Genomic DNA, 23,737 nt, shown 5'->3' with positions numbered 1-23,737 from the left:
GGGCCATCCTCCACTGCCTTCCTGGGCCACAGCAGAGAGCTGGACTAGAAGAACAGTAACTGGGACTAGAACCCAAAGCCCATATGGGATGCCGGCACTGAGGCGGAGGGTTAAGCAAGTGAGCCATGGTGCCGGCGCCCACACTGTTTTGATTATTGTAGTTTCATAATATATTTTGAGGTGAGGAAATATGGGTCCTCCAATATTGTTCATTTCAAAATTGTTTTGAGTATTTTGGGCCCCTTGATATTCCAAATTAATTTTAGGATGACTTTTTTCAATTTCTGCAAAAAGTGCCATTGATATTTTGGTAAGTATTGCATTGAATAAATTACTTTAGGTAGTTTTGATATCTTAACATTGTCTTCCAACCTAGTAACATTCTATACCTGTCAATTGTGTTCTATTCATTATTAAGTAATCTGAGGTGAGGGTGATTGCAATTGGAGTCCCAGTATTTTAGACTACTGCCCCTGCAGTAGAGCCTCTGTGCTTTGAGTGGTGCCTGGATGGTCAAGAGTTCCACAGCTGTGGAAGGAGGGTTATGAATTCCTGTTAACTGCCCCTACTGTGGAGATACCAGAGTTCTTGGCTCTGTTTCTATCAAACAAAACTTGGAGGAGGGTTGTAGTGAGTGGGTCTTGCTTCCAATGCCAGTGATTCTTGCTGTTCTTAATGGAATTTTTGTAGGTTTGCATAATGGATGTTCCTTCATTTACTGTATGCCTTTGAACATTAGAATTTCCAGAATTTTCAAAAAAATTTTTTATAACTGTCATCCTTTATGCTTCTATTTTTCCAGGGAAAACTTCTCATACTTTTGGAAACTTCTCATACTTTGCCATTTTGGAAGTGGAACCTTGACATATTTTTTTGAAAATGAAATAAACACAATTTAACCTTTCATCTTTTTAAATGTATTTGTAACTTATTTAATCCTATCTGTAAAGTCAGAGAAAGGAACAGAAATGACTTCTCTTGACAAATTTATGCTTATAGTGTTATAAGTGAGTAAGCAAAAGAAAAGAGTAACAGAAAGAAGATGGGAAAAAACAGCTTTTTAACAAATGGGAAATTGTTAAGGAAGAAAAAAACTCATTTCTTCCAAAGAAGGGAAAGTTGTAAATATGGGAAAAAACAGTTTGTAAGGGAGATATCTCCCTTCTTTGTTAATGAATAGAATTGGTTCATGTAATCCTGTGAAAGCTCCCCAAATTATTATCAAATTTGGAGTAGAAAATGGTAGACATTACCATCATCACTGTATGTTTTTGACTTAAAAAATTAGAGAAATGATATAATAGGTAGCATGGATAGTTAACAGAGTAGCTCTTGGATCATATAGAAAAGTTTTTTCTCCCTATCATTAGAGCTTAATCTGCATATTGGGTGTTGCTGTCTCCATTAGAGGCCTTCATACTTCTTTTGAAGTTTGTGTCCTGAGGTGATGCATATTAGATAATTTAAACAGGTCTCAAACAAAGGAGAACATTAATGTTGCTAAATTATCTCAGATGAAAAGGTAACATTTAGTGTAAAGGTGGGTTCTAAGAATGCAGGAGTCTTACCAGATAAAATCTGGTAATCTAAATATTCTTTCAGATGAAAGCCCCAGAGGCAAATGAAAGTCAAAGATTCACTAACAAACCATGAATTCTAAGCACATATTAAAATCATAATTTTAGACTTTGGAAAGGCTTGGGAATAAGGCTTCCCCATCTGGGAGTTCTGATTTCTGTAAGAAGGGTAGAAGAACGGGCTCGCTGGTACTCCATCTACCTGGATGTGGTGATGAGGTACCTTTGATTCTGTCTGCACTCTTCTTTCAGTCACAGCACCAAAATGTAAGATTCAAAAAATTCTTCAAAAACCAAAGAAATGTGTCATTACCACAGGGAGAACCTTGATGAGAGTTTCTTTCAAAATTGGGGAATGATTGGGACTTTATAAAGGAAAACTACAAACATGATAGAGTGCCTGCTAAATAGAGTTCAATGTGTTTTGGTTAGAGGTCTCACATTTCCTGATTCCAAAGCTTTCATAACACAGTGGTAATCAAATCCGTGTGACACTGGCATAAAACAGATGTATACACTAATGGGTTACAGTAGAGAGTCTAGAAATAAACCTTGACAGGGATGACCAGACCCTTTCATGAGGAAAGGACAATCTTTTCAACAAATGATATTTTTTGTAAATTATGATATTTGCCAAAATTTTGGCATTCCTGTTATCAAATTAACAAATTTCCTTCATATTTCTATTTAATTGGTACTGTTTCTGTTTGCTTGTTTATTTAAATCACCTTGTAAAAGTATTGAGCTTTTTTGATGATTGTCCCAAATCTGTTGAATGTTCATATTTTTCCTTTAATCATGCAAATTTCATAAGATGAATTCCTTCATTTGTTTTGCTATAACATTTTTCATTAAGACTGAGATTATTCCTTTATTGAGATTGTTGTAAACCTTTTTAGTAAATCTTCATGACCAGGTTAGGTGCTTTTTGTGTATAGATTTTAAATACTTATTTTAGCTTACCAGCATTTGTTAAAATTTAAATTATCTTCTGACATGCTTCTATTTTTGCTCCAACTTCAGTTGAATTTGTTTTTCATTTAAAATGCATAACAGAGATACCTGGCTTAAAATTTAACAGTATACAGTGAAAAGTTTCATTCTAATTCTGTATTACTATCAAGAGACTTTCTTTCAAAGAGTTTCCTTCCAAGTACATTTGGGGGCACATAAAGCCAGGTTGGAGTTCACTGACTTCTCAACAATGGAATTATGGGCTGGAATTGTATGCAAGGACTGGTTTTAGGCAGAGCAGTGCTCTGTCACTAAGCTGTGGGCTGCAGTGCTAGCATCCCTATGGGTGCCAGTGGAGTCCTGGCTGGTCCACTTCTGATCCAGCTTTCTGCTAATGTGCCTGGGAAAGCAGCAGAAGATGGCCCAAGTCCCTGGGCCCCTGCACCCACGTTGGGAGACCAGGAAGAAGCTCCTGGCTCCTGGCTGCAGTCTGGCCTCGCCTCAGCCATTGAGGCCAGTTGGAGAGTGAACCAGCAGATGGAAGATATCTCTCTCTCTCCTCCTCTCTCTCTATCTCTGCCTTTCACATAAATATATTAAAAAAGAAAAAGACTGTCTTTTTTTTTTTCTGAAATGTATCCCTTCTGTAGTGGCCCTGTCATGGTAAAAGGGACCACTGTTCCTCATTACCCAGGCTGTTTCCCTAGGAGAGATCTTTCATGCTTGTCTGTGTTTATTTGTCTTGCTCTCCCATAGGCAACTTATCAACACATCCTGTCATTTCTACCTGCAGACTACATTTCAACTCTCTGTCTGCTTCTCTCTCTCTCTCTTTAAAATATTTATTTATCTGTTTGAAAGTCAGGGTTACACAGAGAGGATAGGCAGAGAGAGAGAGGACTTCCAACCACTCGTTCACTCCCCAATTGGCTGCAATGGGCAGAGCTGTGCCAATCTGAAGCCAGGAGCCAGGAGCATCCGCTGGGTCTTCCTGCAGGGACCCAAGGACTTGGGCCATCTTCTACTACTTTCCCAGGCCATAGCAGAGAGCAGGAGCGGAAGTGGAGCAGCCAGGACTTGAATCAGTATGCATATGGGATGCGATGCGGCACTGCAGGTGGCAGCTTTACCCATTATACCATAGCACCAGCCCCAACTCTGACTCTTATTGCTTGTCAAGCAACTGTCATCTTTGGTTGGATTTTTTGGTACTTGTGTTCAGTAGCCTTTTCATTGTTTCTTTGTTTCTACTCTTGATACCAGCTATTACTTTTTTCACTTAAGTAGCCTGTGTGTTCCATTTTTGTCCTTTTTAATATGTTAAATATATTTACTTAAGGATGGGCATTCAGATACATGGGCTAAACTGGCACTTGGGACACCCTTATCCCATAACCAGAATGCTGAATCCAGTCTTGCTTCTGCTTTGAATCCAGCTTCATGCTAATCCACCTGGGAGGCAAGCAGATGGTGGTCCAAGAACTTGGGGTTCCTGCTACTCACATGGGATAGACAGATGGAGCTATTGGCTCCTGATTTTCGCCTGGTAGCCTCAGCTTTTGCTATTATTCGGAGAGTGAACCAGTGGATGGAATATCTCTCTGTTTCTCCTTCTTTATCTATTACTCTGCTTTAAAAAAAATTTTTTTTTTTTGACAGGCAGAGTGGATAGTGAGACAGAGAGAATGGTCTTCCTTTACCATTGGTTCACCCTCCAATGGCCACTGCGGCTGGCGCTTTGTGGCCAGCGCACTGCGCTGATCTTTAGCTAGGAGCCAGGTGCTTCTCCTGGTCTCCCATACGGGTGCAGGGCCCAAGGACTTGGGCCATCCTCCACTGCACTCCCGGGCCACAGAAGAGAGCTGGCCTGGAAGAGGAGCAACTGGGACAGAATCCGGTGCCCCGACCGGGACTAGAACCCGGTGTGGCGGTGCCACAGGCGGTACTCTGCTTTTCAAATAAATAAATAAAAGAATAAATATCTTCAAAATTGGAGAAATTTGAAAAGCCCCATATATATATATAGATAGATAGATAGATAGATAAAATACATACACACACACATATATATGTATACATATATTTCTAATTCTTTTGAAATAATTCTGCTATTTTCTTATAATATTTATGTCTTATTTTTCTTGCCATTGACTTTCTTATGAAGGGTAGATTTTCTAAGAGTTTATTTTGAATGGAAATGATATAATGTCCTTGTTCCCAGCCCTTGTTCTGTTCTTCCTTCTAAACAATTTTGAGGTTTCTGGCACTCTGGGGTACTTGTCAGTAATTAGATTTTTTTTTTTTTTTTTTGATGACTGTGGGTGTTTTTCCCTTACTGCCATTTGGCATAAGTCACATTGACTCTTAAAATAGGCAGTTTGGCCCAGATTCTGTGATACTTTAACAATTTCTTCTGTCTCTAGGTTAGTCAATGTATTTTTTTTTTTTCCATTTGTTTTTGAGAGTAGGAGAGCCCTTTCATAGTCTCCAGGTCCTTTTGTAAATCCAAATTACTTCTTTTCCCGGAAGCATATCAATATGTGCATTTATTCCTAACTCTCTCTCAGTTGTTGAACATCTAACCACCCCTAAATATAGTAGGGCACAGAGATCAAAATGTATTTGCTCTATTCTCACTTACCATTTTCTGTTTCATTCCATTGACAGTTCCTTTTGTTTTTGAGTGTTTTACATTTAGTAAAACTCTGACCTTGAGTTTCTCCCTTCCATCTGCCTACCTAGCTAGTTATTTACCCATCATTGCTTTTTTTTTTTAATAAATGGGAATTTCTAGTGCTTAAACTAACCTCTGGTGTTTATTTTTGAAAATAATGAATGTTTAATGTCTGAGTATGCATATTTAGATATATTTAATTGTTCATAAGAATATTTACAACTAATAATATATTTTAAAAAATATAGTAAGTTAAAAATCATTTAAGATGAAAAGAAATTTACAGAATAATCAGAAAAAAAAAAGGACAGCTTTGAAGAATTTTTTGGTGAAATGTGATCACAAGTGAACTGAGCATGATCTGAGTGTCAAACACTACAAAAACTGTTCTTTCTTTTCTGAGTGTATGCACTTAAAACAGAGGAAATGGTGAAATAAGAACCATTTGTTCTGATTAATATTTAAATCGGCTCATTTTTGTTCACATAATGACATTTTATTCACAACAATGCCTTTATTATAATTTTAATCATTAAATTTGATATGAACTTTCAGATTTTTTTAAATTTCTTATTTTTTACACCAGGAAGCCATGACACTCTCTTAGTTTCTGAAAAAAAAATTAAAAATTGTAGCATTTTAATGAAATGAAAGCAACAAAAATTTTAATGTCCTGAGAGAGGCGTTTATGTAGAAGTCAGGTATCACTTGGGACATTTGCATACCATATCAAAGTGCTGAGTTCTAGTCATAGCTCTGCTGATGATTCCAGCTTCCTGCTAATGCAGACCCAGGGGAACAGCAAGTGAAGACTCAAGTAGTGGGGTTCCTGCTACCTATGTTGGACACCTAGAATGAATTCTTGGCTTCTGGCCTAGGCCTGGTCCAGCTCCTACTCCTTCAGGCACTATAATAGTGAACCAGTATATGGGAGATGCTGTCTCTGCCTCTGACCGGCTGGCTGTCTCCCTCTTTCTGCCTTTCAACTATTTAAAATAAGTAAATAATAGTAAAACATTTTTAAAAATTGTTGAATAATATTGTTTTTCTGTCATTTTGTCAACTAGTTAGCTGTAACAGACTTTTTGTTACATTTCATATATTTTGTTTGATTATAATGTTAGTATTCTAATTTTAGGCCTTTGAAGACAACTTAATTGAAGCAAAGAAAGAAATTGAAGCATCACAGAGTAAATATAATGCCCTATCATTACAGCTGAATAATAAACAGACTGAACTCATCCAAAAGGATATGGACATTACCCTGGTTAGGCAAGTATATTCAGTTTTTATTTACTGTTGTAGAAATGTAATCAGTCATTCAGAATGACAGAATTTATCTTTATTATTAAAATCTCAAAATAGCAAGAATATGTTTTCTATGATACATATGATTATCCATTGGAGACCTGGAATTTTATATGCTAAACTGAGACTAGTTACCTGGTAGCATTTGGTGGGTCCACAGAATTAGGAAAACATGGAGTAGGAACACATTTAATTCCCTAACAAGGACAAGGCATTTTTTCATTGCTTTATTCTTTTTTTTTAACTTTTATTTAATGAATATAAATTTCCAAAGTACAGCTTACGATTACAATGGCTTCCCCCACCATAACTTCCCTCCCATCCGCAACCCTCCCCTTTCCCACTCCCTCTCCCCTTCCGTTCACATCAAGATTCATTTTCAATTCTCTTTATATACAGAGGATCAGTTTAGTATATATTAAGGAAAGATTTCAACAGTTTGCACCTACATAGCAACACAAAGTGAAAAAATACTGTTGGAGTACTAGTTATAGCATTAAATAACAGCCTAGTTCTGTTCTATATGTTATTCATATTCTTATAATGAATATTATCTAAGAAAATTTTTGACTTTTTGTCTTATTGGTTTCTATATAGTTTTAGTTTGCGAAATATTCTTTAAATACCAGTGTAGTAAGTTTTATAACACCACTCAGAATGTGTTTACTTGAAAAAGTGAGCATAGTACAGTTGTTTTTTAAGTGTTTTGAAAGATGTTAAAATCAGCGGTTAATTTACTTCATAATTACCTTTACTAGAAAATACTATTAAAGAGAATAAATCAGGACAAGGATTTTGCTTAGTTGACAGATTGATACATACACACACATATCTGTATGTATTTATTTTGATGGCACTAGAACATAAAATTGAAGATGTGCTTATAGAAGTATATGCTAAACTTTAATTGTATAATTTATTTCATTTAAATAAATGCTTAGTGTACATGAGAGGGAGGAAGTAATTGCCATTTTGTTACTCAGTGGGATGCAGTTTTTCTTTTGGTTAATGGGAGGTAAAAGTTGACTGAGAACTTGGTAAGTTATTGCTGTGTTTTATGTATTTCCACTGGGTATATATGGTTTTGTAATTTCAGATATGCCATTGTTAATTTATTCTGGATGAGAAATTTTATTGAATCTAGTAAAATAAAATATCAGAATTTTAATTCCCTGTATTACATTTTTAAAACTTTCTGTCATAAAGGTGAGGAAAAATATTGGTTTCATTGATAACATACTGGTTGGCTTACCAGTCCAGTGTGTAGTGTTACTTCTAGTTTTAAGCCAATAATCTAACAAAATTAGATGAGTATTTCTAAATAGGAATAGCATCTTAGATTGGGAAAATATAAATGATCATATCTTGTGATTCTCTTCCTGATGATATTGTAACTTCTAGACTTTTTTTTGACATTTTCAGTTTAAAGGTTTCTTATACTTCTCAGCAGTGGTATTTTCATTTTACGTTGTTTAAATATTTGAACATTGTTTCATATATTGAGTTCAATTCACTTTTCTATAATCTGTACCTGTTTATCTTAGTTTGTGTATCTGGAGAATCTCAGAGACAAATCTAATCTGTTTTGTAACAGAGCCCTTCCATTAGTAGAAAATAATATCAATGACTACATTTTCTCATTAATTGATTAGTTACCCCTGTCTCTCATACAAGTAATACATATATATTATAATTATGTAAATTATATGTAATATAAAATATATATTTTAAATATATTATATATATAAAATAGTGTTATGTTTTGTGTTGTCTTTATAAATATATATGCTGTATTGTCAGCATCCATATTGTCAATTTTCTTAAAATATAGCACCTAGTATGGAAATATTTCAAACTATTTTACAAGTATCACTGTCTAGAATGTTTACATAAATCTTTCTTATAAAAGGTGCTGACTTTCTAAATGCCTAAACAGGATCTGAAATAGTACTCTACTGAACATAATAAATACTTTGTAGTGATAATGATAATGTGATATCCAAGACCTCTACGAAAGTAAAAAATTAGTTCCCTAGACAGATGATACTTTTTTGTGAACAAACTTAAGACCATATTTTTTCCTCCTAATTCTTAAAATACATTACATGGTAGAAGTGGTTGCCTTTATGCCAATCCTGGAGTGACCTTGTCTTAAGTAAACTGTTCTCTAGCTTTCCTCTGATATGTTAATACATCACAACATTAATGACAGCCGAGAACACTTGCCTTTTGAAAAAGAGATCTTAGGTCTGAGGGTTTTAACCTCATGGGGTAAAATAACTGACTCAACCAAAGAAGCAAACTGCTCTGGAAATGGCAAGAGATTGATTGGTACAAAGATGTTGAGTATTAAAGATTATGGTTTTGTCCTAATTGATAAGAAGTTGAGGTGGTTTAACCCATATTCACAGGTTGAAAACTGGCAAATATTGAAATAACTGTTTAAGTGTGCCTTTCAATTTAACCTTACCTTTCCATTTAGTCACATTTTTTGCTCGTATTTCCCTAAATGCAGATTCATAATTGTTGTCTGCCATTGAAGAACTTAATACAGTACCTAGCACAGATTATGAAAAGAAAAAAGAATAAGAAGATGTCTTAAAGACATTAATCACTGTCCTATTCTGTTAGATAACGTGCTAGCAATTGTAGTAATTGCTTCTGATGTGTGTGAAGTAATAGCTTTGGAAAAAGTGAATGTTGCCAAAAAATAAAGACTGAATCAATTGCATATAAAAATAAATCAGAAACTATATTAGTTCCTTTATATAGTAAACTACTTGAAACATTTTACATATTTTTCCCCAAAAAATACAGGATACAGGATATACAATTGCACAAAATATTCCAGCAATGACATTTCCTTTTTTTCTTTTAAGATTCATTTATTTATTTGAGAGGCAGAGTTAAAGACAGATAGAGGGAGAGACAGAAAGAGGTCTCCATTTACTGGATCCCTCCCCAAATGGCTGCAATTGCCAGAGCGAGGCTGATCCAAAGCCAAGAGCCAGGAGCTTCTTCTGGGTCTCCCACATGGGTGCCGGGGCCCAAGCACTTGGGACATCTTCTACTCCTATCCCAGGCACATTAGCAGGGAGCTGGATCAGAAGTGGAGCAACCAGGACACAACCAGCACCTATATGGGATGCTGGCACTGAAGGCAGAGGCTTAACCTACTGCACTGCAGCACTGGTCCCTACATTTCATTTTAACAGTTTGATGAAGCTAGGCTATTAGATAGAACATCAGATCCATTCGAGGATACAGTGCAATGTTAACTGATTGGGAGTATAAAAATTGTGTTTTGCACTAAATTTTGCTTTAGTTTATATTCTTCAATTTAGTGTATTGCAAGAGCTGTAAGTGATAACAAATAAGGCAACAATATCCACATATGCACATTTTCTTACACAACAGTAAATGAGTAATAGCTAAGTGAGTGTGTATAATTATAAAAGTTTCATTATAAGAACTCATGGAGAAGGAGGATAGTAACACAGCTGGTAGTTTGGAGCAGAGGAGTTTCTCTTGAACACTCATTATAAGGTAATCGTCAGAATGTCTGCAGTGTTGCTCTTGAGTTTTCTGTATGAGGATTGTCTGCTGATGTACTCATTTCCATCATCATTTTTGTTTCACAGGGAGGTGATGGTTGTGATATAACAGTGTTGCTTTATTGAATTTGTATGATGTACTCAAATTACACAAACCATGATTATGAAAAAAAGTGGTGTAGGTGCTTCCTTTTTTGGAGATACTTTACCTTATTGATAAATAATGAAGTTGACTTTGCTCTGTTTCTTTGTGGAAATTTTGTTTTGAATTCATAACCATATAAATTTCATTGAAGGTTAATCCATGTTACTTTAGTACCATGGGCTATTTTATGAACTACCTCAAAATATCTGCCAGGAGTTAGGGTGTACAAATAAATTGGTAAATACTGTATAACATATATAATAATATACATGTCTATAATAAATACAGAGCATCTGAACATACTTGTATTTAACTATAAATTCCATAACAAGTGCTAGCCAAGTAAGTTGACTAAAACTTTTGCCTGAGTAGATAGTGATTAATTCTACAGTTGAGGTGAGAATTTTTATTAGAAATTTTTTATGAATCTGTTACAAAAAATGAATGTGAATGCAGCACAGTTATAATTTTGGATAGGAAAATCCTTAGCATCAGAACTCAGGTTGAATGAATACCTGTGTGTTGCTGGTTTTTCCCAGGCACTTGGCAGAAGCAAGGTATACATTGACTCTAGAGGATGGTTAAATAATTCTGAAAACTATATGTCTATAGTTTTGCAAAATAATGTCTAGCACATAGTTAAAAATAACAAATATGTAATAAGGAAAGATAAAAATTAAAAAGACATAAGAATATGAAATGAGGTTAGGCATTATGGTATAGTGCCTTAAACCACTGCTTGGGATGCATGCATTCCATATCTGATGATGATGTGAGTCCCATCTAGTCTACTGCTGATCCAGCAGCTTCCTGCTGATGTATTGGGCATTGCCTGAAACCTCCATTACAATATGGTACCTGGTGGATGTTCGAAGGGCGTGTTTGTGGCTGCTGCGGTTAAGCTACGTAAGATCAGACCACTGGCAGGGATAGGTCCGCTTTGGTTCAGGACACGTGGACAGTGTGTGATCCCTAGACTTTGCTTAAGATGCCCCTGTGCGTGGTCCATCCACACCTTCATGACCTTTTCGCTGATTGGCTCCCCTGCTGTGCGTGTCTTTTGTAAGCCTTATAAGCCTGTACACTTCCTCAATAAAGTAGTTCCTGCTTCGATAGAACTCATGGATGCTTGCTGTGTTCTTGACCCGTCGACCTTACCTTTCCCGTTTGCCTTGTCGGAGAGTGCTTGTACTCTTCCCTGCAGGTCAGGGGCCAGCCTCAGGCTTGAGACCCCAACACTGATGCATCCTCGGAAGCAGTAGTTGAAGGCTGAAGTGCTTGAGGCCTCTACCCTTGTGGGAGAGCCAGATGGAGTTCCAGGCTCTTGACTTTGAACTGACTCAGCCCTGGCTGTTCCGGTATTTGGAAGATTCCCCTTTCTTTTCCTTTCAAGTAGATAAAAGTTAATAGTAATAGTAATAATAATAGTAACCAGAAATGAAGAAGACCTAACTGAATAAAATATTCTTATGATGATTTTGCATAGAAAACTCAGAATAGTATAGGTATATTATTCAAATTTAAAAAATGAGTTTATCATTCTTGGTAGATATAAGGTCAATTTATAAAACTCAGTTTCTGGATTGGTGTTGTGGTATAGTGGGTTAAGCCACAGCTTTTAACACTGGCATCCCATAGCTGAGTGCTAGTTTGAATTCTTGCTGTTAAGCTTCTAATCCAGAACCTTGCTAATGTGCCTGGAAAAGCAGCAGATGATGGCTCAAGTGCTTGGGTCTTTGCTGCCCATTTGGGAAACCCAGATGGAGTTCTAGGCTGCTGATGTCAGCCTGACAAAGCCTAGGTTGTTGTGGCCATTTCAAAAGCGAACCAGCAGATGGAAGATGTCTTTCTTTTCTCTGTCACTTAATCTTCCAAATAAGCAAATACATAAACTAAAACAACAACAACAACAGAACACTACATTGCATTTTATATTGGGAAAAAAGCTTAAAATAATTTATAATATCACTGAAAATACAAAGATTAAACATATTGAATGCTAGCTCTAAAACATTGAGAGAAGTAAAAGATCTAACATGTTGCAGGGATGTGGAAAATTCATGATATTGAAGACTAGATATGATGAAAAACTCACTTTTTTCCACATTGAATTAGATTCAGAATAAAACTCCTCATGAATTACCAACAAAGCAAGCATTTACCACTCTTAGGCCAGGAGCAGCAAGTTTCTGGATCTCAGTAGTAGAACCCTGGGAGAGTGTCTGCATGATAAGAGCAGTGTCCTTAAGCAGAGGACCACCCACACTGCTGCACTGTCTCAGCAGAGAGGGGGACAGGGAAATAAATACCCTAGACTGTTTCCCCTTTGCCTTCCAGGATTTGGCCATTATGTCCACTGGATCAAATTCAGTGAGAGACAAAGATCAAGGCCTCAGTGTAATGCAGGCTGTAGAATATGGCCACTCAGGCTAAGTAGGGTAGACAATGAAGATTGGTGCATTCTGTGATGGTTCATTTTTCAGAACTGTTCTGGACATTGTTGCTTGTTAATTTTTCTATGTTAACTTTAGAGTAAACTTGCTTATTTTTTGTATTATATTACAGTACCAAATTTACAAATAAACCCAAAGAACTTGGTATCATTGTGATCAATCTTGTTCTATGTTATGGTTTGCCATTTCATTTGTTTTAGTCTACCTTTGTGTCCCTATGAAGTGCTTTGCTTCTCATAAAGGTATTGAATGTGTCTTGCATACTCTATTACTATTCCATGTTTTTGAAGCTATTTTGAGTGGAATTTTTTTCTCATGTAGTTTTCAAGTGATTTTCCTTTTATTGTTTATGGTTTTACTGTACATGAATCAATGTATAATTTTTATAGGTAACCAAAACAATTAATTAATTTTTACTGTGAATTTTTTTTGTGTAAATTTTTTGCCTTGAGTTCTAATTCCTCTGAACTTACTATTGATATTTCTGCTGCATATCAGTTTATTTATATAATAACATAAAATAAGAACATAATTATTTAGGTACATATGATAGTTATGAATTACAAAAAATACATGCAGTACAGAAAACTATAAATAGCACAGAAAATTACACTAGAAATGCAACCTAGGGGAATAGCAGCCATTTAACTTTTGTGAGCATTGTTCTACATATTTCTCGGTCCCTGTTTATAGATAGAAGATAGGGTAGACAAAGTTTTTGTATAAAAGGAACTAAGTTGCACATATTCTTTCAGTAACTAATAACTTTAGTTTTTGTTAATATAGTGAAACAATGTGTGACTCTCTTATGTACAACTGCGGGAATTATCCAATCTCATATAATTATTTCTGATTTGTAGGAAACACTCAGTCTTCTACAGCTAAGAAAAAAATCACGAAAAACTTTGCATGTTCGTGTTGTGTTTTCTCAACACAACATTTCATCTTTAGTCAGTTTTGATACTCTGGTATGTACACTTTGGAAATTAGCCAAAAATTCAATCATGTGAACCCCCCCTTAATTTTTGTTTCATGAAGTATAGCTTTTACCTCCTCTTGGATAATCACTCTGCCCACAGAGATTTAGCCTTAGTTGTATATATTACTTCAGTGCCCATCACTAAGATTCTTAGTATTTTTATGAAAAGATTTACTTTATTTAATTAAAAGGCAGAGTGACATGGGGGGAGGGAAAAGGATGATGAGGGAGAAAGGGAAGTGTGGGTGAGGAGAGGGAGAGACAGAAAGAGAATATCTTGCATCCACTGATTTATTCCCCAAATGGTCCCAAATTGCTGGGGCTATGCTAGGTCAAAGCCAGAAGCCTGAAACTCTGTTTGGGCCTCCCACATGGGTGGCAGGGGCTGAAGTACTCAAGGAATCTTCTGCTGATTTCCTAGGTACATTAGGAGGGAACTGTATTGGAAGTGGAGCAGCTGGGACTCAAACTGGTGCTCATGTGGGATGCCAGTGTCATAAGCAATGGCTTAACCTGCTACTCCACAATGCCAGTCACAGCTTTTTACTCTTGACATATCATTCTTGTACTGTGTTTTGTTATGGACCCACCTTTACCAGGGTCTTCTCTGTTACTAGGGTATATTTTCTCCTCAGTCAGCCTCATATTTAGCCATATTATTTATTTTGGCCAGTGGAACAAAAGTGAAAGTGACATATGCCATGTCCTAGCAAATATTTTAAAGGACTCATTGCTTAGTTTACCTTTGCTTTTCACCCTCCACCAGGGGAGTAACATATTCCCAATGCAGTCTGTTACTCTAGTTTGAGTACTAGAAGATGAAAGTCACTTGCAATGTGAGCAAGTAATAAATCTTTGCTTTTGTGAGCTATCAAGATTTTTTTTGTAAACTGCAGAATAATATAGAAAGCTATTTCAAACCCTCTGCGTTTTTGCTATCAAACTTGGTCTCTAAAGAGATCTTCCTAATTTATCCCATGGTCCACTCAATCCTTTTGATAGCATCATGGTGACTGAGAGATCATTGGATTTATCTTTCACAATATAATATTTTTTTAAACAAAACTTAACAATCTTCCCTGATGGGAAGAAACATTGTTGGTGCTTAGCATCCTCTCTTTCATCTCAACCTGAATTTCCTTTATTCCTTTTGATCTGTGTCTAGAGGAACTTCTCAAGTTTGAACCTAAGAGAATTAATTTTATTTTCCATAGCTTTGATTTTGCTTATAACTGCCCTCATTATGGATTTAATGCCATGGTGTCATCTTTTTTTTTCCTTTTTAAAAATCCCTTTTTGTAATCCATTTCATTCATTCAGCAACTGTTTTCATCTGTGCTAGAAACAGCAGTAAGTATTGATTACTTCGTTGGGAGATTCACTTCCAGTACAAAGCAATTGAAGCAACAAAAATCCAAGGAAAGGAAGGATAGAAAGTAATTCAAGATAATGCATTATTGTGCTGGCTACTGCTTCTTGATGAGCCATGAAGAGATAGTGGGTACACTGAATTAGCTGCCCACATTGATTCTAGAGAGAGAAACCTAGCTGTACTACATACAATAATCAATCAGATGGAAGCAGGTCATTTTTCTGTACAACTTCCTCTTGAGTTTTATCTTTCATTGGTCAGAGTTTGCCAACATAACATATCCTATATGGTAATCCTTTTATCCTAGCCTGATGCAAGGAGGCAGACAATCCAGGCATACAGCTGGTTGGCCTCAGGTGATGGAACTACATGAGCTGTATATTTTGGGTGGGATGAAGTGGTGTTTAAAGGCCAGTCAGAATAAGAGACCATGTGTTCATGAGCCAGGAGAGTCTCAGTCTGAAAAGAAACAATACATTTGTCTGATAGAACAACACATGTTTTTATTTTTTATTTTTTTATTTTTTGGCAGGCAGAGTTAGACAGTGATAGAGATAGAGAGAGAGAGAGAGAGAGAGAGAGAGAGAAGTCTTCCTTCTGTTGGTTCACCCCCCAAATGGCCACTACCACCGGCGTGCTGCGCCTATCTGCAGCCAGGAGCCAGGTGCTTCCACCTGGTCTCCCATGCGGGTGCAGGGCCCAAGCACTTGGGTCATCCTCCACTGCTTTCCCAGGCCACAGCAGAGAGCTGGACTGGAAGAGGAGCAACCAGGACAGAATCTGGCGCCCCAACTGGGACTAGAATCCAGGGTGCCAGCGCCTCAGGCGGAGGATTAGCCTAGTGAGCCACAGCACCGGCCAGAACAACACATATTTTATAAGGGATAGGGACTATCCTAGGTGCTTTGCTTATAGCAGTGACTAATACACTCCTTCCCTTCCAGAGATGTCCTCACTTCTTGACTCTCTGTTGTTCTTTCTGAGAGGTGTGATGGGTTTTTTTCCATACTTTAGCTAAATTTTTGTTCTAATTTTTCCCGAGTATTTCCTACTCAGAATTACACTTTACCTGTGAGTATGCATGTTGAAATTTTCAGTTTTCTTAATTTTAAGCATTCTTTAAGTCCTGCTTGCTATTTTTTATTTTTTATAAATTTTTAAATGAGAGATCTAGACAGACTCAGTGTTTTCTGGTGCTCCAAATTTGTGCATTTTGTAAGGCTTCTTTGTTGTAGATTTTTATGTTAAATAAGTTCCACTTTCAACTTTTATAACTGTGGTATATGTTTCATCCTTTCTACTTTTCAGAATGTGGTGTTTGTAGATGAGGGGAAACATATCTTCATAGAATGAAATCATCCCTTAGTTGAGGAGAAAATTCCTATTTAGTATAGTCAGTATATATTATATTGTATAGTCAGCCATATGTTAGCCAGGAGACCTAAGTCAATGTTGCACTTAGAGAGGGGATATAATGAGGACATGACATATCATATTTCAATATTACATAAAATATAGCAAACTTACTTTTGTGTCAATGTTAGAAGACATTTGCTCTTTCTTAATGAGAGGACCAGAATCAGTAATTGGTTTGGATTAAGAATCAGAGGCGGCCGGCACCACAGCTCAGTAGGCTAATCCTCCACCTATGGCACCAGCACACTGGGTTCTAGTACCGGTCGGGGCGCTGGATTCTGTCCTGGTTGCCCCTCTTCCAGGCCAGCTCTCTGCTATGGCCCAGGAGTGCAGTGGAGGATGGCCCAAGTGCTTGGGCCCTGCAACCACATGGGAGACCAGGAGAAGTACCTGGCTCCTGGCTTGGCTGCAGCGCACCGGCTGTGGCAGCCATTGGAGGGTGAACCAATGGCAAAGGAAGACCTTTCTCTCTGTCTCTTTCTCTCTCACTGTCCACTCTGCCTGACCAAAAAAAAAATCAGAGGCAACAAAATGTATTATGTATCTTTAGTCATAAAAAACACATGTAACAGTAGTGATTAAAAAAAACTGTAGTGATATAAGCACTTAAGAATGAATGAAAGGAATACAAGGATAGCCATATGGCATAGTGGTTAGTACCCTGATTAGGATTCTCACATATCATATTAGTTATTGGATTTAAGCCCTGGCTTTGCCCCCAGTTCCAACTTCCTGATAATGTGCACCCAGAAGGCAGTAGATAATGGCTCAAATAGTTGGGTTCCTACTACCCACTGGGAGACCAGATTGAATTCTTACCTTCTGGTTTCAGCCTGGACCAGCAATGGCTATTGTGGGGATCTGGGGAGTGAACCACCACATGGGAGAGCTCTATCTCTCTATACACACTCCTCTTGTCTTTCTATCTCTGCTTTTCAAACAAATAAAATGAATTAGTACTTTTTCCAAAAATTAGAAGACACAATCTCCAGACTGTATGTTATATATTTTATTTTGATAAAATTGATATCCATAAATATTTGCTCCATTTGAATACACAAAATAATTCCCAATTTTGTATGACTTATATCACAAAGAATTCACTACCACAAGAAACTGGAGCACTTTGTCCAAAGTGTCTGGTTCTCTTGGACTCTTAGTGCCATCATTATCACCACCATCAGTCATTTGTCCTCCTGCTTACTAATTTTACCCTGCATGGGTTGAAAGGGCTGATTTTCCCTTGTGGTGGTGTCCTTAACTCTTCTTTCTTCATGATTTTCTTTAAGTTGCATTAGAGGCACAAGAATCCTAGCCTAGGCCTCTGTGGTTACAAGTTAGAATTGGCAGTGGAGTTTTAGGAATTTTGGTTTGAAACTTAAGTTGCTTTTTGGAATCCTTTTTAATAATGTAAAATGGAGGATTGACTTACCTTATTTGAAAATTGTCCGATAACTGTAGTCAACATCACTACTTATCAATTGTAACTGAAGTGTTAACTTAATTTCAATAAGAAAGGCGGTACTGTGACTGTATATCCAGGATTTTTATTACTACTAAGCTATTAAAGAAAATTGATAAGTATTTGGCTTTGAAAGTCATAGTAGTTCTACCAATACTTTCTAGGTATATGTGATAAATATTAAAAACTTTATATAATATTTCTTTTATTAATAAGTTTTCCTGCTGCAAAGCATAATAGATGAAAAATAGGAAGCCAATCTATAATATCAGATGAACACAGTAATTTAACTGCAATTATCTTTATTCATGCTTTTCTCTATTTATTGCTTGCTTGGCACAGGAAAGAATTGCAGGAGCTGCAGAATCTTTACAAACAGAACAGTGCACACACAGCACAGCAAGCAGAGCTGATCCAGCAGCTTCAGGTTCTCAATATGGACACACAGAAAGTACTGAGGAATCAGGAAGATGTTCATACAGCTGAAAGTATATCCTATCAAAAAGTATGTTTTTATTTTATCAAAAATATAAACTTATTTGTAGGAACTTAAGAAAATATATATTTTTTTAATACTAGCATATCTAGTTTCCTTTTACATATGTTTCTTCAAAATGAAAAATGAAGTATGGTTCAACTTGGTAATATTAATCTTCTGTTTTCCTTATGTTACTACAGCTGAGTCATTTAAAGTATAAATATAAATCTATTTTTTAGGATATTGTTTTTATAAATAGGAATTTTGATGCATACTCTCAAACATTCTAGTGGTTTAACCCCCAATCTGATTTGGGAGTTGGAATTATTCAGACTTTGGTTATGAATTTATTTCATCAAGTGTGATTCTAGTATATGACCTGAAGCAGACTATCATAAAATTTGTTTTTTTTTTTTTTTGCAGGGGGTGGGGAATTCTGCTCAAACACTAAAGAGAATACTGATGATGATATCTTTAGGTTCAATGTTTGAATACTCTCTTTATTTTGTGTGTTTCTTTTTAGTAGTCATTTTACTTTAAAGTTGTATTAGATGCCCCACAAGAAGGCTTATTCAGCTATTTAGTTGTGCTGACTCAGCAGCAATGACAATAATTATTGCTAGTAATAAAAAGAAACCATTATTGAGTTCTTTCTGTGTTTTGTATTATGTGAGTGGTTGTATATATAAATAATTTAGAATGTATATGATCACTCTGTGAGACTGATAGTTAATAGTTGAGGTAGGTAAGGCTTAGTTAGAAAGATTAAATAGTAAAAATCCATATTATTCATAAAATTTTGGGATTTTTTTTCAATCTTTTATTCATTAATTTCTGTAATTTTTTTTTGGTGAAAGTATAAAATACACATTTAATTCTTTTTAAAACAATTCTTTTAAGTTTAAAATCTTAGGATAAATTAAGAAGTTTCTCATCAGTGTCAAATCACAAAATTTTAATCCTGAAAAAGCACCATGAAAATTGAAAATCTAAAATTTTGGTTAAATAGCTTTATTAATTAAACCTTAAACATGTATTTTTAAAATTGTGTAAGAACATGTAATATTGGGATTAATTCCTTAAACATTAGGGAAAAGTGTTTGTAATCACCTGCTTAATGTATCTTCTCTTGGATGGCTGATGGGCATCTCACAGTTATCGTGCTCAAAACTAAGCGATCATCTGATCTGTCTTCAACACATGTCTGGGGTTCTACTTCTTACCACCCCTTATGTCACGATTCTGTCCAGGCCATGGATGAAGTTTACTGGTAGCTTGAGGTCTAGAATTAAAAATGATCTTGCTTCTGGTCCAATCAAATTTAGATAAGGCAACTTCTGAGTGGAAGTAGAACTATATAAGCTGCATGGTAGAGACATCATAGTAGAGAATACAAGAAAAATAATACTGTCATTTCTGTATTTTGTGAAACAAAGGAAAGGGAAAGAAGACAGGAGACAAGTAAAGGGATGATGATAGAGCCTACTTTGAAGAGTAAATAGGCCCAGAAAAGTCTGGAAGGAATATATCAAAACATAACACCTAAGGGTAAGGTGTGCCGCAGCCTTGTCACTAATGGCCAATATATTGCTACTCACTTGACCACATCCTAGTGTTGTGCTTGAACCGTGGCATTTTTCTGTCAATACTTATTATTGTCAATTTAGTTCTCAAATATTTCAAATCTTTTAATTGGATGAGCAAACCTAAAATCCCACACATAAAATAACATAATTTTGAGAATTTCCATGTTGAGATTTTGGTCTCAAGGTCTTTCTCATTGTCATACTTTCTTTTCTTTTTTATTTTAAAAGCAAATCTTAGCTCTTGGGTCATTTTCCTAAGTTCAGTAGCAGATATACATACAGATACCACATGTGTATCAGTTACCAAAATTGAATTATGTCTCATAAATTTCAATCATAAATTAGGATTAATTTCATTTACTTGTTTATTTGAGAGGTAGAGAGACAAAGAGAGAGAAAGAGAGTGAGTGAGCACACAAGTCCTCCCATCCACTGGTTCACTTCTCTGTACATGCAACAGCCCCTGGCCATGGCTGAAACTGGGGGCTGCGAACTCATTCCAGGTCTCCCACCTGGCTGGCAATTATTTGAGCCATTATCCCTGCCTTGTAGTGTGTCATTAGGAGGAAGCTGGAATTTGGAGCCAGAGCAAACAAACTTGAATTCTCTGATACAGAATAGGCATCCTGAATGGCAGCTTAATTTCTAGGCCAAATGCCCTCCCTGCTATGTTAAGATTTTATTCACCAACCAGATTCATGTGATTGGATGTATGCCGTTGTTAACCATATGAGGAATCTTCAAAGAGTTCACAGAAAATATTCACTATCCAGTAATTTTAATTTCCATGGATTTTTTGAAGTACTACTCTGAGGAAGATACCATTCATATACCATATCCAATCTCATAGTTTTAATAAACTCTAGATGTAAATGTATTTATGTCATTTTGCCTTGACTTTAAAAAATTTGAATTATCAAACATGCCCTCAAAACATTGCTTCTTTGTTATCACACTGTTTGTAGTCTTCAGAAACTCTCAGTGGTCTACAAAACAAGTCCATCCTTAATCTGGCGTTGAAGAGTCTTTACATCCTTACACAGCCTTAATGCCTGATTTTGTTTCTTACTATCCCTTCTACCCAATCTCAGCAATGGAGACTAATTTATTGTAAATAGGAAAATGTTAGAACTCTCAGTGAATTATTCCCAGGTTTTCTTTCATAAACTTAGGCCAGTTCAGCTGATATACATTATGCTGTTTCTTTCTGTCCTTTCCTATCACTGTACCTAAATATACATATTTATAATAATATAATGTGTATATTATATATATGTATATTACATTTCTGACAACTTTAGAATGATTATTATTTTCCAATCAATTCTGGTAATACTGTCATGACTCTGTTTATTTCCTTTTTTCATGAAGTACTCTGAAGGTTGTATTGGTAGCTTAAAATATTTTCATTCTCCTGAGAAATTTAGTTATAATTTCCTATAATAATATAATATATGTAAAATAATGTTTATATAATACAATTGCCTTTTTATATCAGTTGTAGTTTTATATTTATATTTGATTACATCATTTAGTTTTTCTTGTGATTATATCTTGTTTCTCTCTTGTACTATTAAAATAACCTTAGGGAAAGTGCTATGTCATATAGTCATATATATATTTATTAATATATACAAACATATTTATATATAAACATAGAAGCATTAGGCATGAATATAATCTGAATATTTTTTGAAACAGCTTTACAATGAGTTACATGTTTGTTTTGAAACAACAAAATCAAGTGAAGCTATGCTGCGGCAAAGTGTTGTTAATCTTCAGGATCAGCTGTTTCAAAAAGAGCAAGAAAACGCTAAATTAAAAGAAGAACTTCAGGAATCACAAAGAGCACACTACACGTTACCTCAAGAAAGTGATTCAGACCACTCAGCACAGGTAAGAAACATTTTCTAACAATATTATCCAGTATAATACCAAATTAAGCCATCAACAGTTACCTAAACCAGAAAATTTAAATACATTTTCATATACTAGAATATAAATTATGGCATGTACTTTTGCATTATACTACTTTCTGTGTTTTGTAGACGTGATATATAATACAAACATATATATATATATATATATATATATATATATATATACGTTATATATAATACAGATAGATACAGATGTGAAAAATATAGGGTATATCAAGTACAGTTAGCTCTCCATATCTGCAGGTTCTACATTTTTGGATGCAGGCAATCATGGACCAAAAATAGACTTAGGACAAAGATTGGGTTTCTACAAAACATGTGCAGACGTTTTTGGGACTCATTATTTTGTAGGCAAAATGGTATAACAAGTATTTTCATTGCATTTACATTATATTAGGTATTGTAAGAAATCAAGTGATGATTTAAAATATAAAGGGAGATGTATACAAATACTATGCCATTGAGCATCTATGGGTTTTGGTATATGCTGGGAGTTTGAACCAAAACCCTGTGGATATTAAGGGACAATTATATAGTTGTTATGATGAGTCATTTGGTTGATATTCATTTATTGAAGAGTTAATTAATAGATCATATCTACTTTGGGACTTTATAACTGAAGGTGGTGATGCCGGGAAAGAGTATCTAACAGTAAGTCTCATAAGGCACTTACCATAATGCCTGGTATATGACACTCAGTATCTATTAGTCCTCATCCTATCACTACATTGGTGTGACTTTGGACAGATTTTTTTTTTTTTTGACAGGCAGAGTTAGACAGTGAGAGAGAGAAAGGTCTTCCTTCCGTTGGTTCATCCCCTAAATGGCCGCCGCGGCCAGCACACAGCACCGACAGATCATTTGATATACTATATACTTTACATGCCTAATTAACTTGAACAAATTTCTTAATCCTTTTATCCAGTTTCCTTATAAACTTGAGTTTATATAGAGTTTTTTGAGGATTATTTGTGTGGTGCATGTGAACTGCAGAGCTTGACATATAAAGTTTGGTAGTAACACTTTCAGTTAATCTTCAAAGTGATTTTGAACTCTAAATAAAATGTGGCATATATAAGTGTTGGAATATTACCCAGCCATTAAAAAAGAATCAAACTCTGACAACAAAATGGATGGAACTATAAATCATTATGCTTTGTGAAATAAATCAGCCACAGAAACACAAATATCACATTTTCTTTATATGTGGATTTAATATGTATAGACAGTATAAACATTGTGTGGATATCATATATTTTGGTAAATAGTTTTAAATAATATCTTCCATAAGGTATACCATCTGCATGACAAAATACACTTCTTTTTTTTTTTTTAAAGAAAATTATTTATTTGAGAGGCAGAGTTACAGAGAGAGGGAGAGACTGGGAGAAAGTACTTTCATCTGCAGGTTCCCTCCCCAGTCGGCTGCAACAGCCGGAGCTGGGCCTATCTGAAGCCAAGAGACACACACCTCTTCTAGGTCTTCTACATGGGTAAAGGGCCCAAGCACTTGGGCCATCTTCCACTGCTTTCTCAGGCCACAGCAGAGAGCTGGATCAGAAGAAGATCAGCTGGGACATGAACCAGTGCCCATATAGGATGCAGGCACCAGAAGTGGAGGCTTAACCTACTGTGCCACAGCAATGGCCTCCAAAATACCCTTCTTTTCTTACTTATGGTCATTATCAGGAGTCCCTTTTTATGTGAAGTTAATATCCTCATTTTCAAGAAAAAAAAGAGCATATATGTATGTATATAATATCTACATATAAAATTTGAATATGGTGAAATGTTAACATTTGTTAAATGTTAAAATATATTTCCTCTCTCCTTAACCCC

General features: G+C 35.7%; 1 protein-coding gene across 10 annotated transcripts in view; it reads left to right on the top strand.

Moving 5' to 3' along the window:
- The window catches only part of LOC133771829 (endophilin-A1), a 717,118-nt gene that overhangs the window by 128,432 nt on the left and 564,949 nt on the right, over positions 1-23,737 (top strand). For all 10 annotated transcript variants that reach the window (XM_062208166.1, XM_062208164.1, XM_062208168.1 and 7 more), the window contains 3 exons: positions 6,344-6,477; positions 18,237-18,399; positions 21,660-21,854. In XM_062208166.1, the coding sequence (XP_062064150.1) occupies positions 6,344-6,477; positions 18,237-18,399; positions 21,660-21,854 (492 nt within the window). The remainder of the gene's footprint in view (positions 1-6,343; positions 6,478-18,236; positions 18,400-21,659; positions 21,855-23,737) is intronic.

Source organism: Lepus europaeus, chromosome 12, assembly GCF_033115175.1.
Source record: "Lepus europaeus isolate LE1 chromosome 12, mLepTim1.pri, whole genome shotgun sequence".
NCBI lineage: Eukaryota > Metazoa > Chordata > Mammalia > Lagomorpha > Leporidae > Lepus > Lepus europaeus.
The sequence above is the reverse complement of the archived record's forward strand: the minus strand, read 5'-3'. Positions and strand labels throughout refer to the sequence as shown.